Raw genomic sequence first — 19,004 nt, 5'->3', positions numbered from 1 at the left:
CATTTCCTAAATTATAGCAAATAAACTGTGATAATGTGAGAAATGTTGAAGGTATCTGATTAAATTTTGGTTTGACTGTATATATATATATATATATATACACACAGTACAGACCAAAAGTTTGGAAACATTACTATTTTTAATGTTTTTGAAAGAAGTTTCTTCTGCTCATCAAGCCTGCATTTATTTGATCAAAAATACAGAAAAAAATGTAATATTGTGATATATTATTAAAATTTAAAATAATTGTTTTTAAATGTATTATACTTTAAATTATCATTTATTTCTGTGATGCAAAGCTGAATTTTTAGGATCATTATCACATGATCCTTTAGAAATCATTCTAATATGATGACTCATTATCAAAGTTGGAAACAGTTCTGCTGCTTAACATTTTTTCAGAACATGTGATACTTTTTTAGGATACTTTAATGAATAAAAAGTAAAAAAAAAAAAAAAAAATCTATGTTTTTTAAATATAAATATTTTGTAATAACAATATACACTACTGGTCAGTAATTTGGGGTCAGTAATTTTTTTTTTCCTTTCTTTTTTTTTAAATAAAATCAATACTTTTATTCAGCAAGGATGTGTTGAATTGATAAAAAGTGATAGTAAAGAAAATATATTATTAGAATATATATTATTAGAATTGTTTTTTTATTTTGAATAAATGCAGTTCTTTTTAACCTTTTATTCATCAAATATATTAGACAGCAGAACTGTTTCCAACACTCGTAATAAATCAGAATATTAGAATGATTTCTAAATGATCATGTGATAGACTGGATGTTACATGTGACACTGAAGGCTGGAGTAATGATGCTGAAAATTCAGCTTTGCATCACAGGAATAAATTATTTTTTTTAAGGTATATTCAAATAGAAAACTATTATTTTAAGTTGTAATAATATATATATATATATTTTTTTTTTTTATTCCGTGAAGATGATGCAGTGCTATTTTACATTTGATTATTTGGTTTCTGTACCTTGACACCTACAAACTTTTTTTGTTATGTTTGTGTAAATGCTACAAGCAGTGGTTGTTCATAACATTTTAATTGTCAGCTGGGGTTCAAACACTTAATCAGCATTTTATAAGTGTATCTGTGCTGCTGACTGGCTGTTAATTAAAGCTGCTTCTGAATCTGAACAAGATGCGTGGTTTGAGAGAGAGGGAGGGAGAGAGAGAGAGAGAGAGAGAGAGAGAGAGAGAGAGAGAGAGAGAGCGAGCCAGCAGGGAAGGACTGAAGACTGAGCATGTTCAATTTCTTTATATGAACGTCCTGCTGGCACATAGTGTATACACATATGGGGCTAACAGGCACTTGAGGCTTACACTTGTGTGATTATGAAAGGCTTAGCACAGGGCTGTTGGGGTGCATTTGGGATGTTTGAGTTTGCTTAACTGAGCATCCCTCCTCATGCATACTGGAACAGGCACATGGTTACTGGCATTGACAAACTCATCACACACACATGCTGTGCGCAGCTGACAGCTCAGCTCTAGGGTGCAGACAGAGAGAGGCAAAGGTATATATGGTAATGCTTTTCCTCAGAATTAAGCAAACTCTTTTTGCGTACCAAGTCTGAGCCCCTGTCTCTGCGCTGCGATGAACGCTTCGCGCTTGCTCAGCATGGGAATCCCCACTCAAGCCCCTAACAGCACCACGGTGAGCGCAAGCACTTTCGCCCCGTGGAATTACAGCGCAGTGAGCGCGCACAAGCTGATGGAGCTGCCTGCGCGGGCCACTACGGTAAGATGATGGAGTTTGTTTAATATACGTACCTTGTAACATTTAGAGGGGGGAATACGTCGGTCATAATGTGTGTCGTAAGACATTTGTATATTTATATTAACATATAAAAATATTGGAGAGCTAGCGCCGAGAACTCGTGCGTAATCAGAGGAGCGTTTGAGGGAAGCCTATCTGTTCCAACTAAACGTTACAGGCGCAAGTTTGCCTATTAACGCGGATGGCTCCCCAAAAGATAGGCAAAAGTATATGTAAGTATTTTACATGTGAGTACCGTGTTTAAAGGTGCTTTAGTATGTTTCAATAACCACAAAAGTTGCAGCTTTTTTCCTGATGTGGTAACCATAGTAACAGTATGCTGATCGAGCGATTACCATTTGTAACTCGACAAAACATAAAACATTAATTTTTTTTTACATTTTTTGTCGAAATTACAAAGAAAAAATTGTTACCAGATTTGATGTTTGAAATGTCTGTCCGATATTTTTCCGCAATGTCTGTGCCAGCTAGGCGCCAAGTACGCGAGATGAACATCACATTGCGTCTGGACAAACTGCTGACAAATATTCCGTTTCTGTCTCTCCGCATGGATAAGAAATGATCAAATGTTTTAGCTAGTCAATCAAACCTCATTGTTTGCCCTCTGAGAGTGTTCAATGATCTTGGTTTTCCATATGTGATTCACAATCAGAAGTTTATCGAAACTTTCAGTTGTAGCCTAACAAGTGCACGAGCCAAAGCATGTGATTAAGGGGATTAAAAAGAAAGAAAGAAAGAAGAAAACGATTAACCTTTGAACTCCAATAATGAAATTGTAATAACTTTGTTAAAATGCATTACATGTTTAAAAGGCCGTTATTCCTTGCTGTATATATTACGATTTTTATGGTAGCACATTTTCAGCTGCTGCGGTATCTGTAATAAAAGTATCGCAGTTGCAGGTACTTGCTAATGAATGCATCAGTGGAGCATGGAGTCCATTTGTAATGTATAACATGTCTCTATTTAGTCTGCGCATTTATTTCCAGAGCTGGAGTTATTGCTTGACATCAGAAATACTCTCAAAAAGGTGTTTCTGTATGATTAGCCTATATTCAGTAAAGTTGTAACTGTATTTATTTGTTTTTATAAATGCATTTTTATGCTAAAAGTTAGACAGTCTGTTTTTAATAATAATTGAACTGGTCTTCATTTCTTATAAAATCCAGACATATTTGGATCGAGTCTGTAAACTATAGTCTGTTCTATATGGTGTCTTTGTGATAGCAGTTGAATTGCTGCACACTGATCACTAGAGCTTCTCACTATCACCCACACACTTATCCAGAGGTGTTACAACCTTACAAATGGAATTACTCAGCAAATGAGCACAATTTAGAAGACTCAGCCACAAACACACAAATGTCAGTTAGGAAAGTAGGCAGTCATGTAGGAATCTAGCACATGGGATTAATTTCTTAGAGAAGTAAGCTATTCCTGGATATTTCCTGTTCGGTGATTAAAATGGGACATATGAGAAAATGAATTCAGAGGAAGAAAAGAAACAAAAAACAAACAACGCCAAACATGCATAATGTAGTGCGTGGGAGCATTATTTGCATTTTATTATTTCATCAGATGAAAATTATATGGAAATAGCATGATAATGATGTGAGGTCCTAAAACAGAGCTTTGTCCCATGTGAGAGTTTTAAACCCAAATTTTACTAAAGCATACAGAAATGCTATCCAGGGAAGAAAAAAATATTTGCTTATTCTGTACTGCTCATAGTCCTTTTTCATCTCTAAAATATTTATTTATTTATTTTCATTTTATAAATCAATAGTGGTCCAGACAAATTAAAGAGTATGCATTGTGTCATATGAATGAGTGTTATGGCATTCTTCAAACAGAGGTGGGCCTTGTTCCTCTGATGAATCATGACTTTATTTGTTAATGTCACAGCAACAATAGTACAGAGCTTGCATTCATATTCTGATGTAATGCGAATATAGAGCTTAACCTTTATATTTAAATAATTGTTTTAATCCATGGTTGTTGTTTTTTCACCTAACTTTGTAGCACTATGTATCATTGCATAATTGAATTCCTAACTGTATTCTTGTGTCACTGTATGTTGTTAACGCTTCACCTTTTGATTCCAAAAAATAGATTGATTCTAGTTTTTATTTTTAATATTTTTAGAGTGGCTTGGATAGCTTTAGAATTATAGAGTAAATCAATGTTTGGGAGATAGAAAATAATGCAAACATGAGTTTGAAGCAGGAGCTTGACAGTGAAGGTGAAAGGTCCTGGTTGTATAGGGACTTCAGAGAATAGGATGTTTAACACTATGCCGTAGACATTGCAATTGTCAATGAGGCTTTCACTGCTTGCCTTGAGCTAATATTGACCATCTGCATGGCTTAAACAGTTTTTGTGATGACAATTAGCCTTTTATATTTCATTGCATTGCGTTTCATGGGCTGATAAAAAATACTGAGAGATGGCCATGGTCTAAAAAACATCAGGTGGAATCACTTTTTTTTTTTTTTATAATTTACACTACAAAGATGACAGAGAAGTTCTTCTGAAGTGTAAGCTGTCTTTCCACTGACTGTTTAATGCTGCTCAGTGGTGGCAAAAATGTATTTACACAGCAATTAAAACTATAGTCTATACTTTCATATACTGTTGGTGCTGAGGTGGGTCAGAGAAGGCATAATTTAGTCTGGTTTTTATCCAACATTGTGTGTTATAGACCAGCCTTAAAGTGCCTATAATTTGTGTAACACAGATCTATGTGAATGAAACATCCTGCAAAGTTTTTAAATCTGAAAGTGCACCGTGTATAAAGTTATTGTCTCTCAAAAGAAAGGGTCGACTCTGAATCGTTGAATGTTTTTAAAAGGAATCCCAAGCCGTTTCATGTTGACGTCATTAGCATATTGTCCGCCCACTTGTTACGCACGCAGACCCGGGAAAACTTGAAAAATTGATCTTAATGAAAATGCAAATCAATTCTTTGCCACTAGTTGCCGCTTTTGGAGCTGTAAAAATAGCTGTTCCCCCGGTAACGGATGTACACAAGCAGCACTGCTCACAAACACTGCTTTATCAGGCATTACAAGCATGATGCAATGGAAATCGACCAATTAAACCAATCACCGCAGATTAGCGCCACGCAAAGGAGGAGTTTGGAAAAATTAATCGTTGCGAGAATCGTTTGGGAGTCGTTGAGCAAGTAAGGGAAAAATAAATGCATATTAAGACAATAAAAATGATTTTTTTGACCTTGTATTTCAACCTCTTGTTGGGGACTCCCAAAACCAAAATATAAACCAGAGAGCAAAGAGGTTTCTGTAATACAATGAGACATTAACAAAATTGAGACAACATATATATTGGTCTGTTTTATATGTCTATCTCACAAATGAGGAATAAAGCACTTTAAAAAAAGTTAAATAAATAAATAAATAATTTATGTTTAGAGAATTTTTGTGAAATATATTAACAATCACTGAAAAAATAAAGCCAAATTTATTTTTAACACAATTTTAAAGTACAGTGGTATTAACAATCAAGGACAAACACAAAATCACAATGAATGATGTTTCAATTAATTATGATTTCAAGAGTTTGTCAAGGTAAATGTTCAAGGTAAACAGCAGGAGCCCTGATTCCTTATTAATGATAATGATTTTGACATTAATGTTAAAGCACTAGATATTGTGTTTGGATATTCACATATTTTTGTCATTTGTATGCATGTTTTGTACATCAGAGAGACAAAGACAGTGACAATAAAAGCAAAAGAGAGTGAAACAGAAAAACATTTGAATCTGTTCAAACTCCAGTGTGACTCTGCAGTGTCCTTCAAGGCTATCAAACATTAGTATTACATCTGAATTAAAAATTCACATTAGGGGTGGTGTTTATGTGTCCTGCTGTTTTCTGTCTGATTGTGTTAAGCTTTAGTGACATGCCTTGAAGGGACATGTAAGATCAGACCTGTCTCTCAGAGAAGACCAAGACTGTGAAAATCTCACACCTTAAATATATTCACTTTATAATTTGCCATATTGAAAGCCACATTAATGAATGGCAAGTGGTTTGTTTTTCAAATTAAGCATTCATAGGATTCTCAATGGTCATGGAAGGTACATATTATATCGGTGTGTGTTCCCAAGGAATCAAACCCATGACCTTGATGTTGCTAGAATTATACTGTACCAGCCTTAGACTTATTGATCAAATGTAAATTTTCTTCCAAGTACTTATCACATCAAGTACACTCTAACTAGTCAACTAATCTTTGCAATAAAATAAAAAAGAAAAGATATTTAACCTTCTGATGCATTCATTTTTTTAATTATAAAAGGGAAACAGATCTTAATGTTTGCTTTCACTTCTTGATATATGTTGAAAAAGATGCACATCTGTCCATTGCAATAGATTGTTACATTGAATCTCCTTGGCAGGAATTTCAGATCAAGTCTCCTACTCAGATCATATCATTAAATATTTGTTTTGTTTGGTATCCCATATCATCAGTCTTGGCTGATTTCAAAATCACTTAACAAACCTGTATTTTGTCTGGTACTGGTTTTATTTTGTATGATACTATTAACTAAAATTATTCTATTGGCCTGAGAGGTTGAAGTAATGAGATGAAGTAATGATGATTAAAAAAATGAGTTTACTGAAGAATTTGAGTTCACTATGGTAAGAACTGCCACTGGGAAGCCAAGAAAAGTGGGTCAGTCATATCAGTTAAAGCATGCATAGATTTAAATCATCAGCACCTCAGAGCTGCACATTGTCAAAGAGCTGTTAGAAATCTGTCTCGGTATCCAATGTTTTTGCATAGTAATGTTGTAGATATCAATCAAAAGGAATTTGTGCAGTTTGATAACTTCAGCTTGAATTCAAGTTCACCTTCCCCCAAGAAATTTCTTTCAGCAAATACCTCCATGCTCTTTGCAGAAAGGTCTTAGCTTTGTTGGACAGACGGTGTAGATAATCTCCCCAAAAAGACTTTTTTTTTTTTTAAAGCAGTGGATCAGCTGTCCTTTATCATGGTTTCCGCTTGAGAAGTTTGGGCCCGTGGTCTCTAGAGATGTTCTTTTTCCGATCAGGAAACTGTCAGCTGACAGATTTAGCATTGATTGTGTGTGCTTTGCTTCTATTCAGACTTTTCTTTTAGCCGCAAGCTATGATAAGTGGAGCAGCACAGACAAACAAGTTCATTCAACACAATCTGTTGATCTCAATCTTGCAGGTTAATGTTTGTTATTTATAAAAGCTTTTAAATAATGCAAACATAGTACAATTTAATTGTTTAAAAAAAAAATTTTTGATGATGATGATGATTTAAGATCTTTGTGTTGCATTTGGTGTGATTCTAATCAACTGCAGGCCAAAAATAAAGCACCGTGACATTGTTCTCTCTATGCTACGATTAGCTGATGGAACAATAAGCTCCTTGCAATGTGGTGAAATATAATTTATTCTTCTTTTCCATTTCTGTCTTTCTCTATGTCTCTCTTTAAATCGCTCTCTGAATATCTATGTGATAGTGACATTTTAAGAGCACTTTCCCATCTATTTGTGCCACAGAATCATCCCTCCAAGTAGCAGAACATGCTCTCGTCCAAATCCCTCATCGATAGACTTAACAGACAAGCACTGTAACGGCACTGACATACGAGGATTAAATCAAATATCAGCTCTATCTCTCTAGATTAGGCAAAATGACAATCAAGGCAATTTGTAATGGATACTGTGCCTTCCAGTGTCTTCTTTCTGGATATTAGTGAAAGAGTGTTTTACAGAAATTGTGGCATTTACCATTGTGCCTAAAAATTAATGACCTGTTTAATAGTTTTTTGGAGTCGTTTCTTTTGAATAAGATTAGACGTGCCAGTATTCGGTAATGCGATATAACGCGATAATAAACATGCACGATATTGTTATCGCGTGGGCATTTCTAAATACAGAAAATAATTATTTTGTACAAATTATTCAGAATATTGAATGCATTTTAAGAATACTTTTCCTATCAAGTGGTCACAATGCACAACACTGCTGTATTCTGCATCATCGACTCATATGCACTCTGATGTAAACAAACACGAATAAAAAGTGCATGGCGGAACATGTGAGAGGGGGTCTGGATGATAGCGCACATTCACTTTGACAGCAGATGGCACTAACAAGCAGAAATGCAGCCATTACCCGGGAAACCCCGTAAACAAAGCAGCTGCGCTACTTTCTGGTCGTTTCTCAAACAGAAGGCTGCATCCTCCAGAGGTCGCATTTGCAGGCTGCATACATCATCAAGTCTGGTTTATTTCAGTTAAAAGGATATTTCACCCAAAAATGAAAATGTGATGTTTATCTGCTTACCCCCAGGGCATCCAAGATGTAGGTGACTTTGTTTCTTCAGTAGAACACAAACAGAGATTTTTTACTGAAACCGTTGCAGTCTGTCAGTCCTATAATGTCAGTGGATGGGAATCAGGCTTTGAGAATCATAAAACATATACAAACAAAACCAAATTATACCCAGCGGCTCATGATGATACATTGAGGTGTAAAGAAACAAAATGATCAGTCTACGCAAGAACCTGAACAGTATTTATATATTTTTTTTACCTCTGATTTTCACCGCAATGTTTGAACTGTCCTTAGTGTTTGCGTCTTCTTTTTCAACATTTGCTCAAGGCATCTTGTTCTTCTTCTTGCTTTATGGCAGATCGCAGACTTATAAGTGCATTACCATCACCATCACCTATCTCTAAAATGGACCATTGGCACTCTATCTACAATCTCAATTGGGTCAGTGTCAGTGGTCAAAAAAAACTGGGGTGCACAAGGCAATATGCTGTTCAGGGGCCTTAGAACAAGAGCAATCTTATTGTTATTTTTGCTCAAAATATTCTGTATATTTGGTGCTAATAGCCTAGTGGGCAGGGTGTTGATGTATAATGCCATTGTGTTATGGGCATCCGGAGTTCGTTCGAATCCTGGCTCAAAGACTTTTCTCCCTCTAACCTTCCTGTCTACTCTATACTGTGCTATTGTATTCATTTCAGTATTTTTTGTGACATTGATCATAAGTCTTTGTACAGATAGCCAGATGTTTTTCTGTTGAAGCATAAGATGCATTTGGATCATTCTCAAATCATGCTGGAGAACATAATTCTCAGGTCTGATGCGAAATGTATAAAATTAGAGATGTATGTTTTGCAGAAAACAAAGTTTTCATTTCAAGTTTCCAAAGTTTTCAACCATCCTTATCCATGTGAATGTTTGCCACTCTTGATTTGCTAGTCTGCATTACTCACCCATTGTATGCTCTAACTATAAAAGTGACCTACAGAGTGTCAATTCTACTTGTTTTATTTTAGCTTTGCTTTAGCTTTTCTACTTGTATCTGGCTTTAGCCATTCGAGTCAATAGAGTTACTCAGGGATGGATAGAAGTATAAATGGAAAAATTGATGCTAAAAGTGACCGACTAAGATGTTGACATATCGAACAGCAGTGTTTGATGTTCTAATTGCTTCTTAAGAACTGTGTCTGACTCAAGGGCAAAAAATGAAAAAGGTGGTCCGCTTGCCATTTTAAAAGCTTTTATGTGTTCTCTGTTCCACACACCAATGTAATTAAAGAGCACAATCCACTTCAAAAACAGTAAATATGTCTGCTTAATTCTATCTCTGCTGGCTATTGAGGTATTAAACAGGCATTATAGATAAGATTTGGTCTATTGGAAAATTAAGACATTTATAACTTTATAAGAAATGTGAAGCTCAAGTATTCAGATTCAGTGTCCTTTATGTGTAAATGTAGCACATTGTGCTCATCTGAAATGATCTCCTGGCATTCCCCTTCTTTTCTTGCTGTGCACAGGTGGCAATGGTGCAGAATGTTCGACATCCTTTCCCCACAGTGGATGTTCCAGACCACGCTCACTACACCATCGGCTCTGTCATTCTGGCAGTGGGCATCACTGGCATGGTGGGAAACTTCTTGGTCATGTATGCCTTCTGCAAGTAAGTCCAGATATACTGTATGTTGTTTGTGTGATAACCAATTAAATCCTGGTTAGATCTGCCCATCTAGAGTTATTGTTGCACTGCACAGCTAAGATATAGACCAGGGTTTCTCAAAATGGGGTTCAAGAACAATTACTAGAAATGGTTGAGCTCTTTTTTTTTTATTGTAGCGTTTGACATTTATTTTGTGTATGTTTTCAGGAGCAGGAGTCTGAGAACACCAGCCAACATGTTCATCATTAATCTAGCTGTCACTGACTTTCTGATGTGTGTCACTCAGACGCCAATCTTCTTCACCACCAGTTTGCACAAGCGATGGATCTTTGGGGAAAAAGGTAATCCAGATGTCAGATAAGAATGCGTGATTGATCAAACCCCTGGTTCATTTCCAGGATTTCATAGTTGCACAGATGCTAAGTCAACTTTACAGGGTTAGTTCATGAGACTGATTCCAGTGCGGATAAGAAGAAAGTATAACAGATAATGATAAAGGATCTCAGTTGGAGAGGGATTATGCAGTGATGCATATCTGTATATCCTTGTGAAGGAGAAGAAACACCTTAGTGTCCACAGAGGTCAAAGCGATGTAGATATGAATCAGAGTTCAGTTAGCCTGAACATATTTCAATTACAATGCAAAGGGGCTTCTCAAAATCTGCAGGCGTATATAAAAAATGTGCAATTATAAACTCTGGAAATTTTTTTTTGATTCATTAAGCTGATTTTTAGATGAATCAGTGCTCTGAAAAAAATTAATAAATTAGGGTTCGGCTTTATCAAGCTTTTTCCAGTGTGTTATTATTGAAGGGTAAACAGTGGTGATTATACATTTATTTTCCTAGAATATATAAAAAAATTTTTTTTGTAAAAGCCCATTAATTAAAATAAACTGTTTTATTGACACTTTTTGCACAACCAACAAGCTTATTATTATTTTTATTTGTCTCATTGTTTGTTTATTGTATTATTGCATTATATTGTTACCAGACATGCAAAATCAGACATTTTCTTTACTAATCAGTCAAAATTTGATCAGAGGTAAACTGAATGACTGTTTAATGCTACAATCAGTTTTTATAACCCATGTTTACAGTAATAATAGCAAATATTATTTAAAAAGTACCTTATTCTATTTTAGTAGAAAGTTTTTTTACATTAGTTTAGTTTGTATTCCTAAAACCCAGAAGACATTTAGCATATTTGAGCCATTTTTAACTATTTGTTACAAAGTTTCATCACGTAAATGACAACATATTTTCAATAATAATAAAAAAGTTGAGTAGTTTGCATCTCTGGATACACTTTCGTTAGTTTAACATTTCTATTATAAAACATTTATCAAATATTAAATGTTTCCCTACTTCCATCTTATCTGACACCTGTGTAGAATAGTTGTTAGTCATGACTGAGTCATGACTGAACAGCTCCCTACAAAGTCAATATATTAGAGATGTAACCTTTCATTCAAACTCTGTTAAACATATTATTGGGATTATTTTGTATTGGTCCTAAAAACCCCTCCTGAAAGGACAACAATTGCATGATTACATATTCATCATGCAGTAGCATGTGTGGGATTAATGTGATGCTCTAATATAAGACTTTCGAATAATGCCACATATAAAACAGAAAATGTCAGGTCATCTGAAGATCCCTTGATCACTGATGGTCTTGTTTAGGTTTCAAACCTTTTAAGTACTTAAAGTGTGTTCTTTGAAGTGAAGTAGTTGCTGTATGGTTGATGAAGTGGAATGACTCAAACTCTCTTAAGGTCTCTCTTCAACCTGAGGAATGTGTGAGAGATCTGCTGTGCTTCCTCTGAATGATGTTCAATAAAACCACCTCACAGTGCTGTAGAGCAGCTTTATAAGATGGTGAAGAGAAATGTGACCCACTCACTTCAGTCATTCACAATCTTACAACCCCCAGCAGCCATACATTGTTCATATAGTTTTTTTGTCAATATTTTATCCACAGTGTTATTATATTTTGCTTATCAATACATACATAAAACAAGTGCATATACACCTATAAATTATTCACATATACATGAATACTATTGGATGTTCAAAATATATTTCTGAAATACACGTGCACACAATATGAAATACATCTTATGTTAGTAATGAATGCACATACTGTACACTTGTGAATAACTTGCGTATACATATTAACTTGACACATGCATAGACCTATAGACACTCACTAATAGGCCTATGTATAAACTTGATCCATGCATATACACCTACAACAACACACACACATACACAATAAACTTGTTGCATGCAGACACACCTATACATACTCGAATATACATATCCATGCATATAAAACACTTGCACAAATATACAAAACATAATTCACAAATGTATACCATCCTGATAAGTGAGTTCCCTATCTGTCGGTCACTACAAGTTATGTCGAACGACATATGGGGTCTCACTTGGGAGGCCAACCATCTCTGAGATTAAGAGAAAACGCCAATTAGAATTGGCTAGTGGATTTAACTTACCTGAGCCACTCCCCATGCCAACGGGTATAAATAGGGCGACAGGTGCATCCACTCATTAGATTTTTGCTGCGGAGCCGAGTAGTTGATGCAGCTTGTCACTACACAGCTTTTCATCTTTGTCTCCAAGCTGTTCTTGGTTGGTGTGACGGCGCAGTACAGCGGTGTCCCTGTGACGGCGATTCCCCTGGGCGCTTAGACTAAAAGAGCAGTTTCTAAAAGAGCAAATCATTTTGATTCAAATTGATTCCCCAGGATATGTATATTCGAGTATGTATACAGTAGGTATGTCTGTATGCAACAAGTTTATTGTGTATGTTTGTGTCTTTCGGTGCACCGCCCGAGGATGAGGATTTCATCAGGGCTGCCCCCTCGGGTGTTGTCGCTGCTGCCGAATCTGAATTGGAGTTGTCGGCCATGCTTGCCCAGGCAGTAGTGAGGGGGGAATGTGTACATTCCCCAGGTGGAGAGAGCGTTTGCGGTGCACCTGTGACCTCAAAACGCCGCCACTTGGAGGAATCGTCCGCGTCTTCCGTCCAAGGCCTGTAAGCTGTCGGCCACTCTGGCTGCCAAGGCTTACAGTGCTGCGGGCCAAGCTGCCTCTGCATCTTATTTCGGTATGGAGTTAGACTCGGTGAGTATGACGGCACGGCTCACCAGCGAGCATGCCCAGTCAGTGCTGAACTGCCTGAGTTCCTTCAGAGGCAGGGCAGTGGTACCACTGAAACACTTTCAGAGGCTCCTGGGACATATCACAGCCGCAGCCACGCCACTTCAGCACTGGTTGCACTCCTGAATCCCGAGATGGGCATGGCGCTGCGGTACACATCGTGTCACCATTACACCGATGTGTCGCAGCCGATTCAGCCCCTGGTTGGACCTTGTCTTTCTACGAGGGGAGCTCAATCGTGCAGCCGACGCGCTCTCACGACAGCTCACCTTTCCCGGGGAATGGTGACTCCATACCCAGACGGTCCAGCTGATCTGGAGTCGATTCGGGGAAGCCCAGGTAGACCTGTCAAAGTCTGTCCCTTTGAGCCGTTGGATTCAGTCTAGCTTAAGTTCCTGTCTCTCAAGACAGTGCTCCTGGTCACGCTCACTTCCATCAAGAGGGTCGGGGACCTCCAAGCATTTTCGGCAAGTGAGGTTGTCTACAAACCGGAAGGTTGGTGGCTCAATCCCCGGATCCACCTTGCTCCTTGAGCAAGACACCTAACCCCAGCTGCTCCCGACAAGCTGGATGGCGCCTTGAATGGCTGACACCGCAGTCGGTGTATGAATGAGTGAGTGAATGGGTGAATGTGAGGCAACTTGTAAAGCGCTTTGGATGGCCATGGGGTCTGTTGAAAGCGCTATATAAATGCAGTCCATTGACCATTTACTTGTGTTCGGGCTGGCCTACTCTCACGTTGTCCTGAGTGGTTCCCACCACTCCCTCCCGAGACCAGGTGCAAGCGCAGCCCCTGGAGGAGGCAGATCCAGCCTTGGCATTGCTGTGTCCCGTAAGAGCGCTTCACACATACATGGACTGCATCCAGAGCTTTAGAAGCTCTGAGCATTTCCTGGTCTGCTTTGGAGGTCAGCAGAAGGGGAAGGCTGTCTCCAAGCAGAGGTTGGCCCACTGGATAGTTTATGCCATCGCCTTGGCATACCATTCCCAAGGTGAGCCGGGTCCCCTGGTTGTGAAGGCCCAATCTACACAGAGTTTGGCCTCCTCCTATGCGCTGGCGCATATCTCTGGCAGACAAAGATCTGTAAAGTTGCAAAGACTAAAGTCTCAAATCCAAAGAGTTATTCTTTATAAAAGTTAAGAGTCAACCACACCCTCCTGAAATGCCTTATTTAAACATGGCCCCACATGTCTATGTCACGATGTGGGAAGATGTGCATAATGCCCAGGAAGAAGATAGGGACTCGCCCGTCTACATTCCTTCCACCGGATCCAAAAGCAAAACCCGTGAGCACAGCCACCCCTCCACCTCTGCGAAAGTGGTGCTAAGTCATGCAAGAGCCAGTGAAGGCTCACTCGTCAAAGAAAGCCCTCTGAGAGTGAAGCAAAGCAGTAACAAATGCTCGCATCACGGGCCTTCAACTCCCTCGAGAACTGATTCTGCATTCTTAACTCTCAAGCAGACAACAGATGAACTGCATGTGTCCCTACCCCAATATCTTTTCTTTTGCGGGCAGGGAAAAACACACAGCCTGAACGCTACCTGCTCTCGCCAAAAACTTCTCTTGACTGAAGCTTTTGACAAGCTTTGGAAACCCAGATGTACTAAAAGTGGCACCTGTAATGGTACTGCATGGGTCTTAATTGGGCAATTCATGACAGACCCATTTGGGCCCCACCTGCTTAAAGGGCGTTTAAAATGGGCTTGCACACGGGATCCACACTAGGGACAGCCGTGGATGCCAATATGGGTTTTAAGTGGGACCTGTAAGGGTCTTATGTGGTTCTTAACTGGGTAACAGACCCATTTGGGCCCCACCTGCCTAAAGGGGTTTAAAGTGGGCTTGCACCAGGATTCAACTGTAAATGCCCCTATGGGCTTAAAGTGGGCTCTGTAAGGATCTTTATACCGATACCGATATTTAATTTTAAAGCCAATATCGGCCGATAATATCGAACATCCCTAGTTGTCTAAATATGTGTTTCTGCCCCAAGTGAGAAGCGTCTGGGCCTGGACTATTATTTGAAGTGTTACGGTAGGCCTGCAACCTTTCTGAGAGTCCCCTAATCAACACAGCGTAAAATTTGACCTATTTTTATGTTTTTTTACATTTTTGGGAAGTTACATTTTTCATTTTCTGCACGACTAACAAAAATGACTGATGGATTGTTTTGGCAAAAGATCTACATGTATGCAATGTTTGTTCTTTGGTAACTAGCGTGACTTGAAATGTATTGAGTTACAATTACTCAATCTCAACATGCATGATTAGCCTACATGTAGAGTTACTACAAGTTACTAAAAATTGTACTGTAAGCAGAGGTGGAAAGAGTACAAAAATATTCTACTCAAGTAAAAGTACCATTACATTAATGAAATTTTACTTAAGTACAAGTAAAAGTACCAGTCTAAAAATCAACTCAAGTAAAAGTAAAAAGTAGCTCATTTAAAATTTACTCAGAGTAAAAATTACTTATTTACATTTTAACAGTGGGAGGGAGTCAAAAATGGGACAGGCCAAGGGTGTCAAACTCAGTTCCTGGAGTGCCACAGTCCTGCACAGTTTAGATTTAACCCTAATTAAACACACCTGATCCAGCTAATCTAATCATTTAGGTTTATTTGAAAACTACATGATATGTGTGCTGGAGCAGGGTTAGAACTAAACTCTGCAGGGCTACGGCCCTCCAGGAACTGAGTTTGACACCCCTGGGATAGGTCTATTAATCTCAAACTAGTTGTTTTTAATTAAAGGAATCAGTTATTTAGAATAATAAAACATTTGGACTGTTACCAGGCAAATCAGTTTCAAAAAACTCATCTTTTAATGCAGAGGAAATGCAGAAGATTCATTGGAAGTGGCATTTAGATGTATTACACTGTTTAGTGCAGGACAAGAATGCATTTAACCTGCAGTTACAATTGCATGAATAATGTTTTGATATACAAAACATAAAATGTTGAATACTCATTTGAAATGATAAGAAATTAATTATTTAAAAAAATCAAAAGATACTTTAAATGTGATATTAAAATGGCCAGTATGTGTCAGCAAGTCACTGTTAATAAGTGAGTCATTGCGATTAAACCGAATCATTTAAACGGTTGATTCATTCAGGAACGAATCACTGTCACGTTGCTCAGAGACGCAAAACTGTGCTTTGGTGGCGGTGTTTGGAATTATTTTCTGTTGTAGAAATAGAGCTAAAAAAGGCAATATGGTGTCTAAAATGCAAGTCTCTTAATTAACCTGTTTACTGAACTGTTATATATATATGTATGTATATATTCATGATGATTTTTGGAGGAAAAGACGGCATTCTTTGTGTGATTTTGATTTAATGTATGAAATTATATAAATATGTGAATTTTCTGCCCCTATATCTTCAATTTTGTGATCATTCTAAATGCATTTTAGGAGACTGAATCACACAGTGAAAGAACGCACTATAAGCGCGCACATCATTAAAACAAAAAACATGATATTATCGCAGATGATATATATAGCACACTCCTCACCACTGTCTTTTTGGCTAATTTGTGCAAAACCTCTTGCTAAAATGTCAAAGCTTCATTTTAACCACCAATGCAACGATGCAATTATTTAGCTTACCTCTTCTTGCGAAGGGTTGATGTCTTGTCGAGATTTTATAAGCTGCTAGTTTGGTCTTCCTAGGCAAGTACAGCTTACACTGCATAATAGAGCATACGTATGGCCAGGGGTTCACTTCATTTCCTTCGAGTTCAACTTCAGAATATGACGGGGTTTCGTTTTCTGCGGTGTCTGCACCACTAACGCCTGTTTTGACCGTCTGCATCTTTCTTGTGATTTAGCGCCAGTTTGCCCTCCTGCCCATTATTTACTGACGTAGTTTCCAGGGAGCGTGTGTTTTTTTTTTTTTTTTACTCAGTAATTAATGTGTTTTAAAATGTAGCGAAGTACAATACTTTAAACAAAATATACTTAAGTAAAAGTAAAATTACAGATTTAAAAAATTACTTTAAAAAGTATTAGTACACAAAAAAGCTACTCAATTACAGTAACGCGAGTAAATGTAATTCGTTACTTTCCACCTCTGACTGTAAGTTATTACATAACTCAATAGGCCTACATAGTTACTTTGCGCTTCTGCCATGCAGGACCCATATATGCTTCCCCAGTTCAAACCCATGCCCACTTTGCCCATAAATGCACCATGCAGGATCCATATATGTGTTCCCTGTTCAAACCCATGGCCACTTGGCCCATAAATATGCCATGCAGGACCCATATATGTGTTTCCAGTTCAAACCCATGCCCACTTTGCCCATAAATGTGCTATGCAGGACCAATATATGTGTTCTCAGTTCAAACCCATGCCCAGTTGGCCCATGCCTGTCCCTTATGGGTAGTGGTGGAAATTATGATTCTTTCAAGAGATTCGTTCATTTTCAGTTTGTTCACCAAAATGATTCGTTCAGAATCGTTCACTGATTCGTTCAGTGATCATTTCTTCGTATTACACAAAATATGCCAGCAGGCGGCAAAAAAAGAGTGTATTATGTGTTATGTCTTTTAGTCAACGAACGTATTAAAATGTTTGTATAATCGCATTCAATATATAAAGTCTAATTAAGTTGTTCAGATGAACAAAGCACAAGGTTTTCTTGCCTAATTAGCATTTTAATTGTTTGGTAAGACAGTTTGTATATTATATATTCACATTCATAAATCGAGGATTAAACGTGGAGTTGCTAAATATCAAAACAAGCGTATGTGCACAGTACCTGTAACTGCGCTTTGCATTTTCCAAGATTGACATGCTAAATGGCAGACTGACCCGGTTTACTCTCATTCATTTCGTTCACAAACAAGATAAGCTATGTACCAGTTCATTTCATTCACGAACGACATATATCCGTTCATTCAGCTCGTTCACGAACGACATGTGTATCAGTTCAGTCATTTCATTCACGAATGAGATGTACTAAATCATTCAACTCGTACATGAACGACATGTACCAGTTCAGTCATTTCCTTCACGAACGATAAGATCTCTAGATCTAGTTCAGACTCATATGAAACTCGCTCAGTGAAGGGCGAATTTGTTCACTACATTCAAAAATCACATGCTCTGTCACATCTCATACTCGAAGGCTATTGGCTCGAGGTTGAGTAACTCTTTGACAGGATGAAACAGTTCATGGAGCTACTCGGTTCACTGAGCTGCGCATGCGCTGCTAATAGCGCCGCGCTGCTGTGGAGGGAGGAACTTCATTGAACGAGAAATATGAGTCAGTGGATTGCGTGAACGAGAACGATTCATTCACCTAAAAGATTCGTTCAAAAAGAATGATTCGTTCACGAATGACACATCACTACTTATGGGGCCCATGTAATCAGCTCATATGGGCTTCCTATGTGGGACTCATACTACAAAACCTACATGGGACCCGCTGATTTCACCCAGCCAAAGCCCATGCCCACACAGTAACCATGGAACCCGTACTTAACCCATCTGGGCCCCACATGTCATTGCTGGCTGGGTATAATATTAATATTAATCCAATATGTGTTAATTACATTAATTTAGGCATTTGCTAGGTGGCTAAGCAGGTTTTACTAAGCAGTGTGTGCAGTGAGTCAGTGATTATTGCAAAAATAAAACCCTTTAGAATGGTGCATACATAATATTCAAACAGTGTTAAAGAGTTTGGTGATATTCTTGATCTCTCAGGTCTTCTCATAGCCAAGGCTAATCAAGCAAAGGTTTCCAGCATTATTTTAATTAGTGGTCAATATGGGGATTTTTCAATTACAGTTTCTTAAACATATACCTTTTTACAGTCTGTAAAATGAAAAACCTGTTCACATTAGTGACATTTCCAAAGCAATTATAGATTCACAGGGTTATAGGGTTTCCCATTATTATTATAATTACACATCCACTGCCCACATGTGTAGCTTCTATAAATTAGCTAGTATTCCTATGTTGATAAGGAAAATGTGTTCTTTTTTTATCTAAAGCCATTTTCCAGTCTTAT

General features: G+C 37.8%; 1 protein-coding gene across 1 annotated transcript in view; it reads left to right on the top strand.

The window, feature by feature from the left end:
• Positions 1–1,312: 1,312 nt before the first annotated feature.
• opn4b (opsin 4b) overlaps positions 1,313–19,004 on the top strand; it is a 29,667-nt gene continuing 11,975 nt past the window's right edge. The window contains exons 1-3 of the mRNA XM_059532302.1: positions 1,313–1,759; positions 9,655–9,797; positions 10,002–10,135. Coding sequence (XP_059388285.1) covers positions 1,616–1,759; positions 9,655–9,797; positions 10,002–10,135 — 421 coding nt within the window. The 5' untranslated portion in view covers positions 1,313–1,615. The remainder of the gene's footprint in view (positions 1,760–9,654; positions 9,798–10,001; positions 10,136–19,004) is intronic.

The sequence above is a fragment of the Carassius carassius genome, chromosome 40 (assembly GCF_963082965.1).
Source record: "Carassius carassius chromosome 40, fCarCar2.1, whole genome shotgun sequence".
Classification (NCBI taxonomy): Eukaryota; Metazoa; Chordata; class Actinopteri; order Cypriniformes; family Cyprinidae; genus Carassius; species Carassius carassius.
This window is presented reverse-complemented; position numbering and strand designations above follow the sequence as displayed.